Below are 22,192 nucleotides of genomic sequence, written 5' to 3'. Positions count from 1 at the left end.
TTCAACAGCGATAAAGGAAGAAACACGACGCCTTACGACAGATCCATGGGGAAGTCCATGTCCTTCAACATAACAAACGTCGCTATCTGCTTCTCGACCTCGCGCCAGAACTCCTTCGTGGCCAGGCCGGCCCCCTCCGTCGCGACCGGCGGTTCCTCCTGCATTTCTTCTGCGTCCCCAGGTATCTTCCCCTCAAGCGTCTTTGCTGAGATGTGCTCCAACTCGGGAAACAGCTCTGCCAGGTTCCTCGAAAGCGCCACAGCCCCCGCCTCGTTCTTCGGAACATACGAGTCCACCAGGTCAATTGTTGTGATCCTCGTATTTGCCTGCACCCCAGGCAAGACTGTGCCGCGAGACGCATCTATTGCGATGCACAATTCCTCCAGCATCGGGCAGCCTTGCACAATTTGTGCAAGGCCGGTGAATGTGAGCAGAGGTCGCTGGCCCCAGCCGTGCGTCGTCCCAAGAGAGAGAGCCTCCAGCGCAGGCCAGGTGGGAAGGAGCGTGGCGGGGAAAGTGTCGTCGAGCGCGTAAGGCCCGGAGAAGTCGAGTTTGAACGCGCGAAGGCCAGTGAAGGTGATGAGGGGTAAGAGTGTTCCGTTGGTGATGAGACAGTCGGCGCGTGTGGGTGCCGTCATCGACTCTTTGCCGTTGTCTGAGAGCGACAGTGCGCGGAGCGTAGAGGAGTTGCAGCACCCTGCGAGTATAGTGCAAAAGTCTTGCACCATAGACGTAGCGGGTCGCTGACTGGAATTCACAGCCAGTTTCTCTAGCTTGCAGGTCCCAAGTGCCTGGAAGAACGCGGTGCAGTTGTCCAACGACGGTGCATCGAGCGTGAGGTCAACAAGAGCCGTGAACGGCGGCGAGCCGTCCGCCTGGACGAGCCACGGGAATTGTGTACCCTCCAGGTACAACCTCGTCCTCCGAAGTTCCGGCAGTCCAGCCAACCTCGCAAGGTCCTCCTCCCCCCACGCCCGCACATTCGCCACAAACGCCCGCAGCCTCGACCCCACCGCCCGCAAAAACCCGCTCAACGCGCCCGCATACCCCTCGAACTGCGTCCACACCAAATCGACCTCGCGCACCGCCGGGCACTGCTCCGCGACCGCCGGCAGCGTCCACCTCACATACACCGCGTCCGCGTAGTACGGCTCGGGCGGCTCCGCGTGCGCGGGGAACTCGAGCGCGAGCGCGGCGAGTGGCGCGTTGAGGAACATGTACACGTGCGGGCGGATGCCGAGCAGGGATTCGTGCGCGGTCCAGCGCAGGCGCTTGACGTGCGGGACGAGCTCGTAGGGCGCGCGCACGATGATCGTGCTCGTGAGGAACTCGAGCGAGATGCCTTGCGTGCGCTGGGTGGAAGGGGTGAGCTCGACGGTGCCGAAGGGCGCGCGCGGGTCGTATCCGAGCTCGCGGATCTTCGCTGCGTAGTAGTTGAAGCGTGGCCAGTCCTTGGGGACGATGATTCGGGTCGTTTTCTGCGGTTGTGGCGTCAGTGAGGATATAGGTATGTGCTGTATCGGAGTAGTGGCGCACAATCAATCGTTGTGTCTTGTCCAGATTGGTCTTCTCGTCGTCATAGGCCTCCCATGCGTTACTGGGAAGCGTTTTGGCGAGGTTGAAGAGGGTGAGTTGCCTGCGCCACAGTTGGTCGAGGGCGGGATCGAGGAAGGCACGGCATGTCAGCGCGAGCGCGAGGACGGCGCGGAGGTCCAACGGTACCCCAGGTCGATTCGCGCCCCAGTACGCGAAGGACGCTATGGACGACACGATCTCTGCGTTCAGCGCGACGGAGGCCATTGTGTAGTTGGGGTCAAGGAGAGGAGGGCGGCCGGCGACGCCCTCGGTGGACGAGAAGCATAGTCGCCACAAAAGACAAGGGCTCGGATGCACGCGAGCGTCCGCGGGTGGGAAACCAATGGGAAACAGTCCTGTGGGATTGACAAGTGAGCGCATGTCCATATGTTCGCGAACTCGTCGGCTGTGCTCAGCGTTCTTGGAGGACCTGTGATCGTGGGACATACCTGAGTTGCCGTAATGCCCGTAGTACTTACCAGACAGTTCAGACAGTTGAAGATGGAGTCTATTGCCTCGGAGAGCTTGCCACAACTAGACCGGTAGTCAATACAGCAGGTAAGTATCGACTTGCGAGATCCGGCTGTACCTTTGCGCACGCTCTCGCGACGGCGGACCGACCTTCCACTGTGGCTCATCCATGGAGAGAGCGGCCCTGTAAAAGGTCTGAGTTGTCCTCGAGCCCGGATCTAGGATTCAGGGATGATGTTTCTCGTAGTCAAAATTCTTGCTTATCGACCTGCAGGCGTGGATGAGTGAGGGTTTGTACATGCATGCATGGGAGTTGGCAGCATACCTGAGCCTCCGACGGTGGAGCACTTTGAAACTGGACTGATGCCCTTGCTTACACGAAGTTACCATGCTAACACCTCAATAACAAGTCGCGTGGTGTTTGACTGGACTTATTACGATCATATTGAAGCCGTCCAAGACTAGAAAAACATCATCTATACAGATGACGCTATGATAAGTACTTCAACCTCCCCTATTAGCAACCCTGGGGTTAGGGTTAGGACCACGGCCGGACAAGAAAAAGGGCCCGCCCAGCCCGAGGGCCGGAACGGGACAGGGAAATATTGAGACGGTGCATGAGCCGGAGCCCATACAAGCCGAAAGGATCCCCTGGGGACAGGGTCGCCGTGCTATGAGAGACCCCTACGGCCCAGGAACCCAGGTACGGGAAGGGGTCCGTGCCATCAAGGTAAGTATGAGGTGTTGCGGTGTCCAGGAGGGGGTTATGTACCGGAGGGTTGTGCGCACGGACCAGCTGCATTGCTTGGCGGGTGGGTGTCGGGAGGCGCGCGGCGCGATGCCATGAGGCGAGGCTGCATTGGGCAGGTGAAGTCGTTCGTACTGGCGCTAGCTGTCAAGGATCTGTGCAAAAACATCTCGACTGCATGCAAGGTATTATTTTTATCTCCAAGATGTGGACGAAGCGAAGAGTGACCAATATTTGAGATGATGTCGTGAGTTTATGACCGAAGGCACGACTTCGGCAATGTTTCGAGCTCTTAACACTGATACCGTCCACAGGCTCATCTACAGAAACACATCCATTTAAAAGGCACGTAGTAGGATTGCAGTACCGACCACAGCGCACCACTCTAAAACCCATGGCGGCGGCGATGACCACCTACCACCCCACGCGCCTTCTGCAGCTCGCTCCTCTTCCGCGCCCCCGTCGCAAACGACACCTCCATCGCCGGCGCGTTCAAATACCCATCAATCACATCCCGCCCCACCGTCTTCACGCCATAATCCCACTTCGTCAACCGCTGAATCGCAATACTGTCCGTCTGCACATCAAACACGACCCCATACGTGACCTTATCCCCCGTCGGGCGCGCAAAGAACGCCGCGCCCCCCGTGCCCGTCGCGCCCTTCAGCGAGTACACCTCCGAGATGCCGTGCGTCGGGTCCGCGCCCACGAGCGTCTCGAGGATGTCGAGCTCCCCACACCCGCCCGGGCTGCCGACCCCGCGGCAGTTGCAGCCGTACTCGGCGGAGCGCACGACCTGCGCGTTCAATGCCCAGATGGCGGGCACTTTGGACGCGTCGGTGGAGGGGGGCATGTTGAAGGTCACGACGAGCATCTTGGAGGCCGCCCAGCCGTGGTTCGCGGTGCCGCGCGCGAAGCCGTCGCAGGGGCTGTCTGCGCATGTTTGTGCGGTCATGATGTTCTGCGGGGGGCGGGTCAGGTAAAGGCGACGGTTGGAGGGTGGACAGTGCTTACGATCTCATGGTCCTCGTCGAGGAAGCCCTTCGCGATCTCCGCATTCGAAGCGGTCGTCGCGTCCGTCCACGCGCCGTTCGCGAACGACTGGCTGTTCCCGCCGCAAACTAGCACGCAGGCATCAATTCACGCTCGTCCGCCGTCACCCTAAATAATATGCGATGCTTACTCGAGAACTCGCCACTCTTCTCGCCACCGAGGTTGTTCATGAACACGAGGTTCGTCGGGGCCTGCCCCGCGGCCCACGCGCTGACCTGCGTCCACGCAGTCGCGTTCGCGCCGTCCGGCTGGTACACCGCGATGTTGTCCAGGTTCAGCGGCCCGCGGAAGTTGAACGTCATCTCCTCGTCGAACGGCGCCAGGTTCCCTGTTCAGAAGTCCGCAATCAGCCATCGTCCCGACCGTGATGAGCCCATCTCCAAAATCACGAAGACGACGCAGCTCCGTCCCCTCGGACGCTGAAAGAGAGCTCGACTGGGATCACAGGAAATGACGCGCACCGCTGATCTGCTTCGGCTGCGTGACGCACGACGGGTTGACCGTGCACGTCGGGAACGTGCCGGGGACCATGTTCGTGACCTGGTTGTACGAGCCCGTCGCGCCGACGCTCGTGTACTTGAGCCCCGTGAGCGCGCCGGATGTCGCGGCGGGGCTGACGAGGTTCTGCGTGCTCAGCTGTGCGTGCGCGAGGGGCGCGCACAGCGCAGCCGCGAGGGTGATGAACGCGGGCGAGAGGCGCATCATGATGGCGGGCAGCGTCTAGCTGTGCTGTGTGGGGGGCAAAGAGCGTAAGCTGGGAGGAGTAGGGAACGAAAGCGAAGGGAAGAAAGCAGCAAAAAGCGAGAGGGCCTGCCAGAGGACCGAAGAAATTGGGCGTGAAGGGATGGGGTCAACCGAGGGCACCGGGATGCAGAGGGCTCGCTTTTGACTGTCTGGCGGGGTGATACGCAGCGTAATGCATCATCGCTCGATACACAGCCGCCACTGTTGCGTGTAGGCGTAGCATGCTGAGACGGGTCGAGACGAGACGCGACGTCCGGGTGAAGCAATCTAGACTCTAGAGTGGGTGCGTAACGCTAATGTACAGGTCCATGGACGCACCACCAACAAGAGACTATGATGAGGCCGGCGTCGAAGTAGCCGCTGCGGGAGCTGTAGGGGGCGGCGCGGGCTGCTCGCCCTGCGTTTCGGCCGGGGACGCCTCCTGCGCCTCTGTCTTCTCCTTCGCCGCGGCGGCGTCCTCTTCCGCCTTGACGCGCTCGGCGTCACGCGCCTCCCACTCCTTCAGACGTGCTTCATACCACTCCCAAACGGCGCGTCCAACCGCCTCCCCTCCGTACTCTTCGTCGTCCTCCTGCACAGGCTCCTCCTCGGGTTTGCTCTTCTTGTTTTTCTTGTCCTTCTCCTCGAGCACCGGGGTGGGTGGGCGCGGCACGTCCAGCGGCACGACTGCGCACTCGCGATAGAGCGCGCCCGGCTTGAGCACCTCCACGTTACCCGTTCTCAGCGGCCGTGCGGGTTTCTCCGCTCCCTCCGACTCGGGAGCCGCACCTCCAGCGGCGCGTTCCTCCTCCGCCTTCCGCTCTTCGTCCGCAGCAGCATCGATCTTCGCCTGCGCACGCTTCAGCGGGGTCGGCAGGAAGAGCACGTGCAGGAGCGTCTGCAGCGCGGACTCGGAGGTCTTCGTGAGCAGCACGAGCGGGAGGACGAGCACGAGGTACGCAAGCGACCATCCACGCTCCGTCGCCCCGAGAAAGGGCGCGATCGTGTCCCGACGGCTGATGCCCGGGCACGCAGCGACGGCGAGGATGTTGGACGGGTGGGGTTCCATGGACGGCTTTGTCTTCGGGTCCGCAGCGCGGTTGGGCAGCGAGTCCAGGATGCGCTGGAGGTGGCGCGTGAGAACGACGGTGCGGAGCGCGCGCAGACCTTCGGAGATGACGAGCGGCTGGGCAGCCGGCTTCGTGGACGGGGTGGAGTTAAGGAAGGCGGGGAAGGTGGGAAGCGCCGCGGCGTAGAAGGGGTTGACGACGTGGACGATGCGGATGTCGCGCTCGACGGGCGCGACGAGCATCGCGGGGAGGAGCAGCGTGGTGAAGAGGAAGGACGCGAGAGATGCGGCTTCGCGTTGCGCGTGCTCGCGCTTTTCCTTCTCCTGCCATGCCTTCCCACCGAAGAACCAGATGCGGCCGATACTCGGGTACTCGTGCGCGAAAACGAGTGCGTCGAGGCGGGGGTCTTGCTCCGTTAGGAATTTGGTGCAGAACTCGCGAATGGCGGTGGGGGAGTTGAGGTCGCAGTACTCGGCGAAGATGTTCTCGTTGTTCGTGGTAGACCGCAGAAGAGGTAGGAGTAGAGAGGGAATGGGATGCAAGAGAGGGTATGGCGAGAGTACGATGACGTGCGCGCCTCGTTTTGCGAGGCCCGTTAGTGCTACGAGGCCTAACGGTGTGAATGGCCCCTGCGCAAAGATATCAGTAGCGTGCGTGAAAAGGCCGCTCTCCAACTGCGAGTACTCACTGTAAGCATCATAATCCTGCCATGCAAGTCCCGCTCGCGCGTCGTCTGGCGACCCTGCGTGTATGCATATATCACCACTAAGATTGTGGACACCACGAGCGCATGTGGCCAGTATCTCGGTGGGAGCACCGTCGTGAGGGCGCCATAGGCGACTTGGAGTACCATGGAGGGCGGAGGAGAGTTGTGGGCATACGTGAGCGCCCACCGCAAGCTGCTGGCGATGACGGACTCCGGGTTTCTCGGACGTTGGTAGGGGACACGTGAGGGATGGATGAAAGCGCGATGCGAGACGAGGACCGGGACATGGTTCGTGTGCGGGGAGCGGGGGTAGGGATGTTCTCGGACTTGGGGGTTGGGAACTGGGTGAGTTAGGACGAGCCCGCTGCGACCTTATACCTCGCTGACGACCTTCCTACCTTCTAGACAGCTTCATGTCATGTCGCGGCGCTCTCGGAGACCGGTCGGCCTGCTGTCAATCGACGTCGCGCGGGCGGGCGCAGGGGGCGGGCGCAGGGGGCGCGATCGTCAGTACGGTGGATTAAGCACCCTCTCCGCGCTGCATGTAGCGGGCCAATGCGGGCTTCGTGATATTCAGGTTGTTGTGTACAGGTGTCGCATGCATTTGCCGTGAAATATAGACTAGTTACAGTGCGCATACGGTGTGCTAGCGAGGGCGAGGGGGCAGCGGGGATCCCAAAGGGGACGGGAGGCGGGGGTCAAGAGGCACAGGCACTGACAAAAGCGGCGCGTATTGATCGCCAATGCCGGTTCTGTGACCGATTGGCCCCACTTTTGTGTGAAGACGATTTGGCCAGACATCGCCAAGAAAAGTCAGTTTCGGAGCGAATGCGGCGCGAACAAATCTGGCTTGATCTGCGGTGCATAAAGCTACAGTAGTATTGACTTTAAGCAGATTAGCAACGTTGACTACATCCTACATCGATTTATAACAGAGAGAATATATCTTTGAGTAATCTGTACTTACGCCGACGTGCGTAACAAATTCACCAATTAAATTATCAGTACGCTAATAAGCCTGGCCTGCAGCGCGAAGAGGTGCGAGAGCGGGAGGTCATCTAGCTACGCTCATGCACGCCAGTCATTTTATAGCCGTGGATCGTTGTGCGCACAAGGCTACGAGCTCACCGAACCGGGAGGCAGTCAATACTCAGCGATTACGACGTATCCAAGACATGGCGAGTCGTGTAGACGTCGCGGGGCCAATCTAGCGCCATAGGCACTCCATGAAGGGTTAGAGCTGCATGAACGGACTACAGTACTGATGTGCCGCAAGAACGATATGTATGCAAATAGTCCAATTAAAAAAAGTAGAGAATCGTAGTGGCTACAAAATACCCTTCCCTAATGATGCCTTCACGGTGGCGACGGCGAATTTGTCTCCGAAGGCGGAGGACTTGGGGGCAGCGGGAAGACAGCTGGATCCGCAGGCGGAGTATCAGGTGCCCGCGCACTCGATGGAGGCTCAGGCGGCGGTGGTGGCGGTATAGATGGCACCGGCGGGGACGGTGTTAACGTTGTCGACAGCTCTGGCTCGGGAAACGGCAGCGGCAGCAGTGGCGATGGCGGCTTCGACAACGCAGGCTCAGGAAACGGTAGCGGCAGCGGCGGAGACGGCGGACATTCCGACGGTGGACACTCCAGATCTAGAGGTCCAGGCAAACGCCGCGGCACCGACCCGCCCAGCGCGACGTTCTCCAAGCTGAAGTTCTCCTCCAGCGTCGGCATCGGCCGCCACGCATCCGCAACACGCAGGTGCCCCTCTGGAGACTCGACGCGCCCCGGCGACGGAGCCCCCGGTTCCGACCAGCTCCCGCGCACGACGCCCTTCCACGGCGAGTAGCTCGCCATCACGTTCGGGGCCCACGCCCCGAGCCCGGAGCTCGACGTGCCCGCGCTCGAGCTCGACGCGGAGCCGTTCCCGCGCGCGAGCACGCTGGGCGCGGGCGAGAGCTTGGGCGCGCTGCGCTGCGAGGTGGTGCGCGAGAACGTCGCTTCGGACACGGAGTCGGTGGACGTGGCGCGCGCGAAGAGGTGGTGCCCGATGCTCGTGATAGAGTCGTTGCGTCCGGTCGGCGCGGTGCTCATTGATGTCTGCGGTTCCACCTGAGGCTCGGGGTCCATGGAGAATGGAGAGAGCGGGGCGACGGGCGGGAGTGGGGAATTGGCCATCGTCGCGAATGGCCGGCTGAATATCGACGGGCCGGAGGACGTGCTTTCTTGCAAGCTCGCACGCTTGCTGTCGTCTGGGAACGCAGTGTTCACTGGCGATGAGACCACCTGGTTCGACTCGCGGAGGAATTGGATGTGCAGGGAGGGAAGACGTCGGGTAGCTGGATCCCGAGTAAACTGGATCTTCGGGAACTGCAGGAGCGCGGAGTTCGCGAAGAACTTATGCACGGCTGAAGGCTCCGGCACGGGTATGGCGTTGGCTGCGGCGTCGGGGGTGCTGCGTGGGCGCGGGCTTCCCTCTGTGGGTTCAAGTTGGGGCTCGGGCTCGGTGGGGTACATTGGGGGGACGGGTACCCTTGTGGGCGGCGGGCGCAGCCTGAACCCCCACTCATCCGCCTCCGCGTCCGCATCGCCGTACCGCTCAGCCTCAGCCTCAGCCTGGCGGGTCGAGGGCTGCGTCTTCGGCGGCAGCGGAGGCGTCGCCTCGGAGTAGAGCAGCGGGGTGTGCGCCTCGGGATCGAAGGCGTACGTCGCATGCATGAAGCGCTGTTGCATGTCTGAGCGCGGATGCGGAGCGCCTGCCCCGCGGCGCAGCATCTTCGCCCGCCGCCACACGAATATGCCGAAGGTGAGCAGGGCTGCGCCGACGAGAATGACGATGACGGCGCACGCAGTACGCCATCCTGTTGATACCTGTCCGGCCATGCGGTGTTAGCGTGGAGATCTGCCATCCCGGATGTGTACTTGGACGCACCATGAGGCCCTTGGAACGGTAGGAACAGACACTCACTCAAGTGCACTCAACCAGGATCTAGCAGCACGCAGCACCAAGCCGGGAAGAAAAGGAACAAGAGGAGCTCTAGATACGTCCTGGCGGAGTGAACGAAAGGAGAAGAGGATGCGGTAATGAGCAGGAGAGGGCTATATGTCCGCGGTACCACCGCCTCACGCTGTGGTCCGCACGCGTTTCTCGATACCGGACTGATGTGATGTCTCAACGGCCTGCCCGGGAGCGCTAGCTGATGGTGGGTAATGCGGTGGGATGTCCCCGGCCATGTCAGGAGCGCCGCCCCGCATGCGCACAAGGCGGTGAATTTGGCGTTGCCTCGTGGACGCCCTCCTTGGCTGTACCGCCGGTATATAAGACATCACAATCGGGCTGTCAAGACGTCAAATTGAGGGTCAACGGTTTGAATGAACTGGTATATGGGATGCCAGTGGTCCGAGACCGATACCATGAATACTCAGAGAGGCCGGCGATGTGCCGGCGAGTGGGCTGTGCCAGTGTGAATCGAACTCTTCCGGCCGTTTACCCGGGTTGTCCGGACTGGAGTCGCCGCTACTTTCTGTGCCACATTGTCTGCTAAGCTAAGTGGATGTGAGAGAGGTACCAGGAGGTCCACTATACAAGTAGTTCTGCCGACACGAGTGAGGCCACGGTGCGGCCCACGGCCTTCGAATTCATGAGACCTGCTGCAGTGCCTTGTGGATCGGGGTGTCTGACGGCTGCTTTTTATGCGCATCTAGGATAACTTCATGAGGGTATGTCAGGGGTTTCGCCCTAGCATGTTCCGCGCAAGAGCAATATTGGTGAGGAGGAGGAGGTGGTGGTGGTGGTGTTTAACATAGTAGGCGCCAGCGTCTCGCTCAGGCACCTTGTTAGCGCCTATATTTGATGACGTTAACGTGCTTTCTGTACCACACCCCGTCTTGGTGTAATGAACAACTCCGTTAACGACCACCAAGTAGTTTGGCCATCACATTCTACAAGTGATACTGAAGCTCGAATTACTGCTTCAAATATCACAGGTGCCCACTCAGGCTGCGAAGAACACTAGAAGGAGCGAAGCAGCTGAAATGGCGAAGGTACTACTCACGAGTGTCAATACTTCAGCGTTTGAAAATATTAGAGCTGACGCGCCCTCCGTTTCGTCAGGACACGAGCTCAAATCAACCTTGTCAAGCGGAAGGTACGCACGGAGCTCAGGCTTGCCCGAGAACATGTAGGCAAGAGCACTCATGCAAACCCGCCACCAGCTTGCGCGCTGCAGTCGTGCTTGAACAAGAACACATATAGCCCGGACAAATGCGAGGCACACCTGCGCAAGCTTTACAGGTGCTGCTGGGACATGTACAAGCGGACGGACGCGCAGGGCGAGTCCACCGCGTGCCCGATGCCCAAGGTCGTGCGCCGGTGGTTGAAGGACCACGGAGAGGACGCCGAGTAGCGGGGAGCGATGAAGAACGTCAAGAATGGAGAGCATGAATTATCATTTGCGGGCCGGAATATAAAGAATACATGTGGATGGAGAAATTCTCCGAGTGCGTAAGTTCGAACAGACGGTGATAGAACGGAAAACGCATTTTGGTTTCCCCGCCTGCGCGCCAGGGCGCAGACGGGTACTTATCCCGAGGACCACGAAAAGGTATGCGTCAGGACCGAAGTCCCTCCCTCGGGGAAAGAAATGACTTACCGTTGCGGGACGGGAACGGGATACAAGCGGGTAGAATACAGGAGGGGAGGACACGGACGGGAGGGGGCGCAGACGGGGATGGGACGAAACGCGGGGGAAAGAGAAAGACATACCGTGACCCACCTTGCAGAATCTTGAGGGAAAACAGACCGGAACAGGATACAAGCGGGTAGAATACAGGAGGGGAGGACACGGACGGGAGGGGTTCACAGACGGGGATGGGGCGAGACGGGGAAAAGAAAGAGACGGAGAAGAGAAAGACGTACCATTACCTACCTTGCAGAACCTTGAGGAGAGCCGAACCGAAACAGGATACAAGCGGGTAGAATACAGGAGGGGAGGACACGGACGGGAGGGGTTCACAGACGGGGATGGGACGAAACGCGGGGGGCTGAGAAAGAAAGAATTAGTAGAACGAAAGACTTACCGTGACCTACCTTGTCTTGAGGAGAACGAGAACGAGACGGGGAAAGGATACAAGAGGGTAGAATACAGGCGGGGAGGACGGGGACGGGAGGGGTTCGCAGACAGGGATGGGAGGAGACGGGGAAAGGAAAGGGACGGGGAAGAGAATGGGGAGCTCGAGAACGCGCCCTCCTCCTCTTCTAAAACCTCAGCTGGGCCAGTGGAGGCTGACACTGTCTCCAGCCTCCATGGTTGACATAAGCCCTCTAGACCGTCAGCCTCTGCGGCACACTCGTGGGGAGCGAGATCGACGCCGAGCAAGCCGTCTTGTCGCTCAGTCCAAATCGCAAGCTCGCTCTGATTCGTTCGTTCGAGTTGAATTTTATGACCACGGCTGGCAGGAAAGCTCGTGACCTATACCTCTATAGCTGAGCTGGATAGAAATGTCCGGCTGAGGGCTGAGAGTACTTACGAGTGGTACGTGACGCGTCGTGGATGCTGAATACACATACCCAAGAACCCGGCCGCGTTCATCCACAATATTGCTCTTGATATTTGCACTACGTGGAATAGCTAGTTGTACATGATATTGCGTAAAGGTCGTGAGCATATACTATATACGAGGGAGATTGCAAGTAAAGAATGCGGTACTTAGCACTGCCCAGGGCATGCACGGATTCACTCAGAAAGGCTCCGAGTCTTCGTCTTCGCTGGAGTCGTCGTCCCATGAGTCGCGAACCGCCGCAGGTGCCGGCGATGGCACTGCCTTGGCCTTGTCGGCTTGCTTGAGTGGACTTGCGCGCGTCGCGCGGACTTGCTTCCAGGCGTTCTCGAGGGCGACGTGCGTCTCCGTGGCGACTGACTCGGTGTCTTCTTCGGAAATGGCTGCTCGTGGGCCCCAGGGGCGACTCACCCCTCGTTGAGCATCCGGGATGCGGAGTCCAGGGGGGTGAATGGGCGGAGCACTGAAGACAGCGGTGGGTCGGAATGGCATCAGGCTTGCGTCCTCCGAGCTCGGTTCGAAGGAAGAAAGCTCAGAGGTGCGACTGGACTCGGAGAGACCATCGTCGGAGGGCGCTGAAGTAGACATAGCCGCAGAGGAGGTGTCTGAAACCGAGGAGGCGAAAGCAGGAGTGCGGGGTTTCACCGTCTTACGGGTGTCACTCGAGACCTTGCCCAGGTGCGGAGGCAGCGCACGCGTCCCGCTCGACGCCACGGATATCGCGCCCTGCGTGCCCGTATGCGCCCGGTTCGCCATCTCCACACGGATATCGTCGCGCACCCGCGAGCGCGGACCGTCGTCCAGCTTCCCACCTGCGCCCGCGGCCTTCAAATGGCGGGGTAGAGCCGCAGCCCTGTCTATTGGCTGGCGGTCACCTCTGCGCATGCCCGCGTGTTCCTTACGAGGCTCGCGTTCAGACATTTGGCCCCACCCACGCCCGCGCCCCGCGCCGCGCTCGAGCGCCCGCTCGGCAAGCTTCGCCTCGCGCTTGCGCGCCGCGCACTCCATGCAGATGCCGCTCACACACAGCACGCCGTGCGCGCTGCACAGGCCCTTCTCTGCCTCGTCGTCGTCGTCGCTGGCGCTCGTGTCTGCCGTGGGGAGCGGAGCGGGCGGCCCAGCCGTCGGGCGGATGACGACTAGGCCCGCCTTGGGGATGTCGCTGCCGTGAATGGCGGGAATGAAGCGGTCGCGCGCGATCAGGAAGTCCGAGACGCCATCTGAGGACATGGAGGCCGCCAGTAGATCTTCGGAAGAGGACGATGCGCTCTCGGGGGCCGCGGCGCGGCGTGAGGCGAAAAACTGGGCTGTGCTAGAAGGTGCTTCAGCCTCGGGCCGTCGAGGAATGGGGCGGCAGAGCGGGCTGCGCGTAACGTCCTCGACTGGGGGGTCGCAATGGCGGGAAGGCGGGTACGGATAGGTGAAAGGGCTGCACAGGGAGTTGAGCGAGGGACACAAGTCGACAATTTAGTTGTGTAGCTCACCTTTCCTTCGCAGCGGGAGACCACTCCTTGAACAAACTGGGAGTAACGTCACGGCAGACCCATCCTGTAACGCAAGGTATGAGTTAGTCGTCGCGCATCGACAAAGACAGAATGTTGCTTACCAGACTTCGCCACGGCGCGCTGCGTGGTCAGCGTGCAAGGGAATATAGAGGACGTCTCCTGTCCTGAGGCGTTGGAAGGACCGCGCAAGAACTCGCTCCAGCGATGCTCTCCCATCAGGCGGTCAAAGTCGGGCCCGAACTTTGAGGTCTCAATGACGACTACATTGGGGGACTACACGCCACAATCAGTCTACCGTATTTCGACAGCAAATGGGTAAACACGGTACCTTGGGCTTATGATAGAAAGCAAGGAAATGCTCCTGGCCGATAACGCACGCGATCCATCGAGCAAAGGTTTTCGTATCTTGCGGCGCGATGTACGGCTGCTGCGGGTACGGGTTCATCACCGTGAAGAACCGCGTGTCGTCGGCGGGCGGGGGAGTCGGTGCACGTTTTACCATGGCGGTCGAGGGCGGTGGCGTTGGCTTGCTGTCGGTGGTCTGCTCTTTGAAAGGGGGCTGCAGCAGGGGGCACCACCGCGAGGCTGGCTGTTATACTGCTGCCGCTGCCGCCACCGCATTGTGCATGTCAGAACCAAGCAGCGTGTTTGCGGCCGGTGCAAAGGGTCCATGGTGACAGCGACAAGGCCCCTCCACGAAAGGTTGAGGGCGTGGTCAAAGCGAGTGCGGTGTGAATCTCGGTCTGCAACGGAAGTCCACAAGACCGTTGAATGTGAACTCCGCGATGGATGAAACAGCTTTGTTAGGAGTTTGGAAGGGTAAGCGGGGTTGAAGAAGCGGTAAGCGTCGGACTGGCAATTAGTTGTGCCACTCAACTCAGCATGAACAATGATATATCTCGAAGAGGCAGGTGAGCCACTCGGGGGTATGGTACGCTCAGACCGCTTTGTGCTTAACCACAACATGCTTGATGCTACCCCTCGGTTGAAGAGAGGAGAGCGCGTGGACCGGATATGCTTCAGGTGCGACACATATGCACTTTTCACGAGTCCTGCAGCGAGGAGAGCCGCTGAACCAACGGTGAGAGTTTCAACTGCGGTGTTGTTGCGGTATGACGCAAATTTCCTGTATCGCAAGCTGCAGCACACCGTACGCTTCTGATCTGAACGCATCATTAGCGGAACGACCTTCGTTGGCATCTCGCAAAATAGCTGGCTGACCTGATCACCGCCGCAGCTGAGGTCCGAGAGGGTCCGAGTATCTCTCGATTACATAGCTCGGTGGGCACTGATGACAGATGGGTTCGAGGGCCGAAATGAACTTCGCGTTCCCGTGCCAGACCGCGTACGGTCTTGCTCCAGGAATTACCGCAGTACGATACCATGCAGCATCAGGAAGTGGTTCCAGTTCTGACCTAAGATCCTGCGGAGCCACCGTTGCAATTTAACTGGAAAGCTGGCTGCAGACTGCGAGAAGGGATTTTCGCTTGTCTCGCAGACGAAGGTGATCTTGTTAAGGGGGCCCGGAGAGAGGAAGAGGAACACTAACGGTTTTCGCAGGTGATAGAAGAAGGATAGTAACAGCCGAGCCCGAATAGAAAGGGCAATCAGTAACTGGTAAGCAATTTGGATTAGCTCGGGCTTCTTCTCATATTAGGATACTTACCTCGCGTCTACTTGATCAGTATATGGCTTGTCGAACGCACCTTCCTCCGCACCCCCATCGCGACACTCTGCCGCAGCCATAATTTCTTCCATATATACCTCGGCGACGCCCTCTTGACTGAGTGCTGTTGCCTCTTCTCTACGAACATCGCAAAGATGCCCAAGCGAGCAAAGACACCGGAGATGTTCGACGATGCGAAGTACCTCACCGTCGTCGGTCCATACCCTCCTCATCCAAACATGGAGCTCGCGCAACACCGCATGGAGTTCTCGCGGTGGATCGGAGCATGCACGGGCCCTGAGTTCCTGCGTGCGTTCTACCACAAGCCCACGGTACGCCGATGCATCACAGTCCCTCGAGAATCGTTGCTGGACGCGTCCATGCTACCGCTAGTCTCCCGGGAGCGTGATCATCGAGATCGACGAGTCCTTTCCGGACTTCAAGCGTCTCCTGGGCGAACACAGGTGGTCAGAGTTCCTGGTTGACCCCAGGGACGAAGGCCGGTACGTGTCGAAGGTGTTCTACTGCACGTACAGCACCGATCGAGACGTACAGAAGAATGGTGAGCCCAGTGGGATTGACGCGTCGATCATGTTGTAACGAGGGTGCGCAGGGTGGAAACGCGTAGACGTTGAAGACAAGTGGTTCAGGAGCAGAGCGTAAGGCGCAGCTCGATCGCATTTCGAGCTAAGCTCAGTTCCTCCTAGTGCATCCAAGTTCGTGTCGCCTTACCCTGCGACGTACTATTGCGACGTGCCGAGGGAGAGGAACGTCATACACAGCCCGCTGTGCCGGCCTCTTCCACGGAGCAACTTCCCGCCGCCCCCGCCGGAGCCTAGTCCAGTCGGTGCGTGCTCCCTATCTCTCGAGTATATACGAACCTTGACTCCAGTAAGAGTAAGAGTTGGAGGAATATTCTGACGTTTACTATCATGCTTTTTCGGCAATGTGGGAGAGGCCGCCTATTGCCAATTTGCAGCACACGACGCTACCGCAACGCACTTAGTAGGTGGGCGCGGTCAGCGTCGCGAGTACACGCCTTGGGTAGCGCTAAATAACGAAGTTACGCATGCCATTTTCAAGGATGGACGCCGCGCGCGCTGCGACGCAGGACCTGTATGCTGTGGGGAGGACTTGATTGCCCCGATACTCGCACACAAAAAGATGCATTGCGCGTCGACGGTCGCACACCGTGTGTTCCCTGCGCGCGAGTAGAGGAATATGTTTCGTGCTCTCTTTCATCGTAGATATTGAAGGGGCCGCGCACATCGTGCGATGGGCAGAGAATGTGTTGCATGCGCGAAAGGGCAGAATAGTAGGACTTGGAACACTTTTCCGACTGTTTTTTTTTTACTGAACTCGTTGCTTCACCTATCTTTCGCGCGAATATCATGAGTTGCTAACATTCACGCACAGTCGGGACACCAGAGTGGCAGAGGTGGAAGGAGCGCCAGAACACGCCGAACATGCCACGGGTCGTCACTGCCAGAACAAGGGGACCACCTCCCATGACGGCTACTGCTTCCACGGGCTCTGCCGCAGGTACCCCGCCTGCAGCCTCTCGCACGTCATCATCCAGCAGTGGTCGAAGTGATGGCGCTCCCCAGCCCATTGCCCGCAATGCTTGTAGGTCCATATCCCCACGACTCGGAGCAGCACTTACACACTGCGCACTCTGCAGGGAATAATGTCAACATGCCTCTCTCCCCGCCGGGATTGCCCGTTGGCATCATGAGCGGCAGCTCGTCCTCTGGATCGTCGCAACGCTCCAATGCAGGCGGCAGCACGTGGGGTGAGCCGCCGTCCCAGCGGTCGGCTTCCCCACCGGAAACACTGTCCAGTCCCAGCAGCTCGAGTAGTGACGACGTCCCGCCGGTGACCCCGTCGGGCGGTGACACTCGTCAGGAGGCCATAGTTGCTGAGGAACGCCTCGAAAGGGCGTTCGCCGAGTTCAACTTGGACGATTTCGACGACGACGTTTACTACAGCGTGAACGGCGGATCTGTCGCCGGGGACGCCCCTCCAGCCGAGTTTGACATCCGGCTCATGCCACGGGCCGACGCTGTATTCGTCCCGAAGGAAGGCGGAGGCGGAAAGGGTAGCGCACTCAATGTCGCGGACGACGACGAGGACTTCGATGACGACGACGAAACCGAGAACAACCCCGAGCTATGCCCCGAGCACAACGTCGTGTGCAGTAAGGGCATCTGCCTCTTCTACGCTGCGCGCGAGCGCGAGCGTAAACGCGAGAAGCGGCGCCAGGAGCTCGAAAAGGAGCGTGCAGAGCGGCAGGCGAGATACGAGAAGAACGCGAAGAAGAAGGCCAAGAAAGCACTCGCCGAGGACCCTGAGGACATAGCCTCGTCGGGCTCCAGCCGCACCGCGTCGCCTGCGCCCCCTGCAGGCCCTGTCCGCCAGCGCCCCCCGCACCTCCGCCCGAGTGCGCCTGTGACGCCCGCCCGCGCCCCGCCCCCGCATCTCAAGGCGGGCGCGCCGCCGCCGTCTCCCAGCTCTACGAAGCCGATGCCTCTTCATCTCCAGCGTGGGCCGTCCTCGGGCGGACTGGTGGCTCCTGCGCCGCCGACTCCTACCCCGTCGCACGCAAAATCAGACGGCGTGCAATCCGAGGGGAGCGGCTGGGGCAATATCTCGGAAGGTCCGTGGGCCGCCGCGGCGCCCGCATCGAAGAACTCTCGTGGTACTGCAACACCTGCCGTCACGGCTCCGGCCCCCAAGCCTGCGTGGAACGGATGGGGCAAGGCACCCTCCATCTCTGCGTCTTCCGTCCAGCGAAACAACGAGAGCTGGAGTGCGCCTGCTACCAGCGTCGCGGGAGACGACCACGACGACAAGGACGCAGCGCTGCCGAAAGACAAGGGCAAGGGAAAGGCGAAGGGGAAAGGCAAAGGCAAGGCAAGCCCTGCGGCACCTCGCGCTGAAGGGGCCTGGGGAAAGGCCCCCTCCATCTCTGCCTCCTCCGTGCAGCGCAACAACGACAGCTGGAGCGAGTCCGCGCGCAGCGTCAGCGGCGGTGCCCAGCCAAAGGGGGCTCAGGATCAGCGCGCCTGGGGCAATTGGGGCAAGGCGCCCTCCGTCTCCGCGTCGTCTGTCGCCCGCAACCACGGCAGCTGGAGCGTGGGCACGCGCAGCGTGGCTGGGGACGACGAGCCCCCGGTCGCGCCAAGCGACGACGGCAAGTGGGGGCGCCCGCCGAGCGCGGCGGCGCCGACTCGCCCGGGGCGCACGTGGGCGGACGAGATGGACGAGGAGGACGAGGCGAATGCGCTTGCGGCCCCCGCTGCGGACGACGACGACGTGCGGTCCGTCGCGGCGAGCACGGCGAACGGGTGGGGGAGCATCTCGAATGGCCCGTGGTGAGTGAGCCTGAGGAGTGTTGGATATTGACAGTCGATCTCGTCGTTGCGAAAGAAAGTGCTTGCTTTGAGGGTATCTTGTCTACTGTTATTGAAAACGGTTGATGCTCTGTCGAGTCTGTCTGAACAGTCGCTGTTTGCTTACGATCTCGCGTGTTGTGTCGTGTCGGATTTTTCGCTGTATATGCTTGCACCATGCCCGTGCTCGAGTTGTCTTGCTCTATCTTCCCCTGTACATATGCTGTTTCGCTGCATCCGAACGTTCCCTCGCTCTCGCGTACTCGTGTTCTATACCACATACAAACCCCCACTCATCTCTGCTCTGTATTCCGTGTACATGTTATCGTGCTTCCTGACACCTGTCCTGTATCTGCTATAGCCACAAACCACAAAGCCACACAAACTATGTATTTATACAAATGCAAGCACTACTATGATACATTGGTGTATGCGTGACGCGAAGCCCACTAGTACGGGCAACAAACCTCACGGACTCTGGCTCCACTTGTACGGCGCCTGCGTCTGCAGCACGAGCGAGCCCATGTCGAACCCATACCCCTCCACATACCCCGGCCTCGACTCCTGCGAGTCCGTGTCCTGGCTCTGGCTCTGGCTCCCACCAGCACCTCGCGCAGGGGACGGCTCGCGCTTCATCGGCACCGGGCCCCTCGGTAATGGCTCCGTCTGCGACTGCGTCTGCGTGTTAGAGCGCGCGCGCGTGCGCCGCGGGATCGGCACGTACAGCGTGCCCGAGCGGATGTGGTTCGGGGACAGCGACTGGGACTGGGACTGCTGTGGCTGGGACGGCGGGGCGCCTTCGTCGTCCGGCTGCTCTGCGACGACCGGGAGACCTGCGGGGCTGTAAATACCAACACTACGAAAAACAAGCGCATACACGTACCTCTCGGGAATCCTTGCTCCCTCCCTGCTCCCGTGGCAGGTCCGGTAGAAGGCGGCTTCGACCGCGCGCGGCTGCTCCTCCGCACAGGCCCAGTCGACGGCGGTTTCGACCCCGCGCGCCTCCCCTTCTTGGGTGGGGGAGGGTCGTTTGCGGTAGATGCAGACGAGGCGCGGCTGCGCGTCGTTCGAGGCTGGTGGCTGGCCGGGTCGTGTGCCCTTACTAGTGCCTCTACCAGCTCGGCGTACGGACCGTGTTGAGAGCGTGTAGGGGAAGGCACAGGAGCGGGCGCTGGGGTCTTTGACCGGCTCCGGAGTGTACGCCGCGGGATGGGAACGGGCGCGGTTTGTGAGGGGGGCTTAGATGGTGATTGAGATTGCGATTGCGATTGGAATGGGGGCTGCGCACGGTTGGTGCGCGGGATCTGCGGCTTCGCGGGCGAGGATGAGGTTGGCACCACCGGAGACTGAGAAGCCACTGGTCGTGAACGCGCAGATAGCGACTCCGGGGAGTGCGCCTGCGACTGAGGGTCGGACTCGACAGCATGCGAGCCGTGGTAAGCCTGGTACTCGGCGCTCTCCTGCGAAGACGACTGCATCGCGCGTTCCGACCGCGACAGCGTCTGGCTGCTGTTGCCCTGACCCGGATACTGCGCGCTCTCGCCCAGCTGCGAGCGTCCTTGCGAATAGGGCTGCGACCGCGCGGGCGACGTGGCCGCACTCAGCCCAAGGTCCTGCGTAAGCGCGTCCTCGACAGCCTGCACGGACGCAGAACTTCGTATGCTAGCATGTGCGCGGAACGCCGACCCTGCACCGAACCGCGGGATAGGCGACGTAGTCCCCCGGTTTCCCGAGTTGAGGACATCCACCAGCGAGCTCGACCCTGGGGTCGGGGACACCGCGCCAAGGCCCAGTGTCGTGCGGCGCGGGATGGGGACGTGCGGGCTGCGGCTCGACCCGCTGCTGCGCGGCTTGCCGGGGCTCGGGGAGAGTGTGCCCGTGCCTGCGTTGTTGCGCGCGGACGCGTTGAGCGCGTCCGTGATCATGTTTGAGAGCGGTGGCGAGGGCGGCATAGAGGAAACCGAGGGGGTGCTCATCGGCGAGGACTGCGCAGTGTAGCCCGCGAAGGACGTCGTGCGCCTGCGCTTCGCAGCGCGCGCGTCCGAGTCGGGCGAGCTCGACGGCGGTTCGTGGACGTGGACGTGTGGGCTGGTGTCGGCGAGTGGGCGTGTGGGGGACGCATTTCCGTGTGTGGGGGAGAGGTGGGCGGCTGCGGGGTTCTGTTGCGATCCGGAGCGGGCGCGGGTAATGTTCCGTGGGATCTGCGGTTTGGGCTGGAGCGGGGTGCTGGGCGGCGGAGGGGACAGGCGCTCTTGTGTGCTGTTGCTGACCGGGGACGGTTGGCTAGCGGCGGTGGCTTGTTGTGAGCCAGAGCGGGCGCGGTGAATGTTGCGCGGGATTTGTGGTTTGGGTTGTGGCGGAGTGTGGGGAGAAGGGGGAGAGCGCTCTATTGTAGCGTTGAGGGCGACTGGTGACGCTTGAGTGGAAGCGATGTCGGTGCTGGTGGATTCGATGGTCGAATGGGATGGTATGTCGGCCATGAAACTGTCTGTGCGGGCGTGTCAGTTCCATCGTCAATGAAGAGCATACACCTCCCGAGCGTCCGCAAGCCGCCCCAAACGCTCGGATGATGTAACTGAACTCACCTGTAGCGCCGCTCTGTCCCTCCACGGACCGCAGATAGTCGTCCCAGTAGCGTTTCTTGACTGCAACAATGTTGTTGAAGTGTGTATCCTCCAAGTGCCTCGCGAGGTCGCTGCTCTGGCGGAAAGTCCTCGGGCACCAGTTCCAGTTGCAGCTCCATATTCGCGGCTTGCCAGGGGCTACCTCCGGGGCTGCTGGCGCAGTCGTAGCCATGTTAAATGCTGAAAAGTGCTGAAGGTCAGTGTGCCGGGCCACACAGGTCGTGCAAAACAGAGGCCCCGAAGAAGAAAGCAAAGAATGGATACAGCAAGAAGACGACACGGCCGTCTGGAGAGAGCGCGGAGCAGACGATCGACGCGCGCGTCTATCTCGACGCCACAACGCGGTAGTCACACACAGTCACGTCCGTTATGATCTCGCAGTCACGCTCATTGCTCGGGGAGAGGCTCGCGTGGGGGCGTCTTCCGTCGTGTCTCTCGACCACCACGACCTTCAGCTCGACCTGCACCATCGTCCACTTCCCTGGCCTTCTATGCGTGCTGACCACCGCGCCCGCAATGTCCACCAAATGAACAACCGGCCGCCTTCATGCGCGCGAACCTTGCCGTCGCCGTGCACATTCCGCTAGTACGACCTCATCTCCGTCTCTCGACGGGCTCTATGCACTACAAGAGCGGTTCGCGATGTATGAAGAGCAGAGCCGGGCGTGGTCACCTGAGAACATAGCAAGTGAGCAGGCCCCGTAAACCCGAGTCGCGACGCCTGCTAGTCTGCTTCCCTCATCCACCCCTACCCTTGTCGCCGACGATACAGACACGTGCCCACATGTCTTCAGCTTACCGCGAAGGACCCGCCCCAGGGGCCGCGCATTCTTCTACCTAAGGACGAGCTCCCGCCGTCCGATCAGAGTTGCTCTCACTCCCTCACTTCGACTGCTCCGCATGACCCCCTCGGTCAGATCTTGCATGACCATAGCGTCCCCATCTCGAATACTGCCTGCACTTCTCTACGCTGTCCCTTGACTTGACGTTGAGGTGTGCATCACCAGCGAGCGCGACGGTGAGCCTGGAGGATACCTGTCTGTTCCGGCGTGTCAAACCCTTGACCTGGCAAGGTCGCCTTGGAAAGGTATGTCTCGTCTGCTGAA

The 22,192-nt window shown here is 60.7% G+C and overlaps 10 protein-coding genes across 10 annotated transcripts; 3 read left to right on the top strand and 7 right to left on the bottom strand.

Annotated features, from left to right (window-relative positions):
• Nucleotides 1-32: 32 nt before the first annotated feature.
• On the bottom strand, nt 33-1,800 carry TRAVEDRAFT_51822 (uncharacterized protein; the record flags this gene model as incomplete). The annotated part of the gene is made up of 2 exons (XM_008044557.1): nt 33-1,478; nt 1,537-1,800. The coding sequence occupies 2 exons, from the start codon at nt 1,798-1,800 to the stop codon at nt 33-35; spliced, it is 1,710 nt and encodes a 569-aa protein (XP_008042748.1).
• An 829-nt stretch (nt 1,801-2,629) lies between these two features.
• On the bottom strand, nt 2,630-2,791 carry TRAVEDRAFT_101431 (uncharacterized protein; the record flags this gene model as incomplete). Its single annotated transcript, XM_008044833.1, has 1 exon — nt 2,630-2,791. A coding segment is annotated over one exon (162 nt), but the record flags the coding sequence as incomplete, so codon positions are not given.
• A 334-nt stretch (nt 2,792-3,125) lies between these two features.
• TRAVEDRAFT_60591 (uncharacterized protein) lies at nt 3,126-4,555 on the bottom strand (the record flags this gene model as incomplete). Its single annotated transcript, XM_008044832.1, has 4 exons — nt 3,126-3,755; nt 3,809-3,915; nt 3,978-4,175; nt 4,309-4,555. 4 exons carry the CDS (start codon nt 4,550-4,552, stop codon nt 3,180-3,182), a joined length of 1,125 nt encoding a protein of 374 aa, XP_008043023.1. The 3' UTR covers nt 3,126-3,179.
• Nucleotides 4,556-4,582: 27 nt separating this feature from the next.
• TRAVEDRAFT_74364 (uncharacterized protein) lies at nt 4,583-6,610 on the bottom strand. The gene is made up of 2 exons (XM_008044831.1): nt 6,329-6,610; nt 4,583-6,269 (listed from the first exon to the last, which is right to left on the bottom strand). The coding sequence occupies exons 1-2, from the start codon at nt 6,491-6,493 to the stop codon at nt 4,923-4,925; spliced, it is 1,512 nt and encodes a 503-aa protein (XP_008043022.1). The 5' UTR covers nt 6,494-6,610; the 3' UTR covers nt 4,583-4,922.
• A 1,092-nt stretch (nt 6,611-7,702) lies between these two features.
• Nucleotides 7,703-9,395, bottom strand: TRAVEDRAFT_74363 (uncharacterized protein; the record flags this gene model as incomplete). The annotated part of the gene is made up of 2 exons (XM_008044830.1): nt 9,273-9,395; nt 7,703-9,211 (listed from the first exon to the last, which is right to left on the bottom strand). The coding sequence occupies exons 1-2, from the start codon at nt 9,273-9,275 to the stop codon at nt 7,703-7,705; spliced, it is 1,512 nt and encodes a 503-aa protein (XP_008043021.1). The 5' UTR covers nt 9,276-9,395.
• A 1,159-nt stretch (nt 9,396-10,554) lies between these two features.
• On the top strand, nt 10,555-10,746 carry TRAVEDRAFT_132725 (uncharacterized protein; the record flags this gene model as incomplete). The annotated part of the gene is made up of 1 exon (XM_008044829.1): nt 10,555-10,746. A coding segment is annotated over one exon (192 nt), but the record flags the coding sequence as incomplete, so codon positions are not given.
• A 2,685-nt stretch (nt 10,747-13,431) lies between these two features.
• TRAVEDRAFT_132647 (uncharacterized protein) lies at nt 13,432-13,906 on the bottom strand (the record flags this gene model as incomplete). The annotated part of the gene is made up of 2 exons (XM_008044828.1): nt 13,432-13,677; nt 13,733-13,906. The coding sequence occupies 2 exons, from the start codon at nt 13,904-13,906 to the stop codon at nt 13,432-13,434; spliced, it is 420 nt and encodes a 139-aa protein (XP_008043019.1).
• Nucleotides 13,907-15,225: 1,319 nt separating this feature from the next.
• On the top strand, nt 15,226-15,417 carry TRAVEDRAFT_83869 (uncharacterized protein; the record flags this gene model as incomplete). The annotated part of the gene is made up of 1 exon (XM_008044827.1): nt 15,226-15,417. A coding segment is annotated over one exon (192 nt), but the record flags the coding sequence as incomplete, so codon positions are not given.
• Nucleotides 15,418-15,469: 52 nt separating this feature from the next.
• Nucleotides 15,470-15,733, top strand: TRAVEDRAFT_132006 (uncharacterized protein; the record flags this gene model as incomplete). Its single annotated transcript, XM_008044826.1, has 2 exons — nt 15,470-15,632; nt 15,684-15,733. Coding segments are annotated over 2 exons (213 nt in total), but the record flags the coding sequence as incomplete, so codon positions are not given.
• A 3,197-nt stretch (nt 15,734-18,930) lies between these two features.
• TRAVEDRAFT_74361 (uncharacterized protein) lies at nt 18,931-21,370 on the bottom strand (the record flags this gene model as incomplete). Its single annotated transcript, XM_008044825.1, has 3 exons — nt 21,048-21,370; nt 19,346-20,950; nt 18,931-19,295 (listed from the first exon to the last, which is right to left on the bottom strand). Exons 1-3 carry the CDS (start codon nt 21,256-21,258, stop codon nt 18,931-18,933), a joined length of 2,181 nt encoding a protein of 726 aa, XP_008043016.1. The 5' UTR covers nt 21,259-21,370.
• Nucleotides 21,371-22,192: the final 822 nt, after the last annotated feature.

The sequence above is a fragment of the Trametes versicolor genome, assembly GCF_000271585.1.
Source record: "Trametes versicolor FP-101664 SS1 unplaced genomic scaffold TRAVEscaffold_11, whole genome shotgun sequence".
Classification (NCBI taxonomy): Eukaryota; Fungi; Basidiomycota; class Agaricomycetes; order Polyporales; family Polyporaceae; genus Trametes; species Trametes versicolor.
Note: the sequence above shows the minus strand (reverse complement) of the source record. Positions and strands in the feature narration are given on the sequence as shown.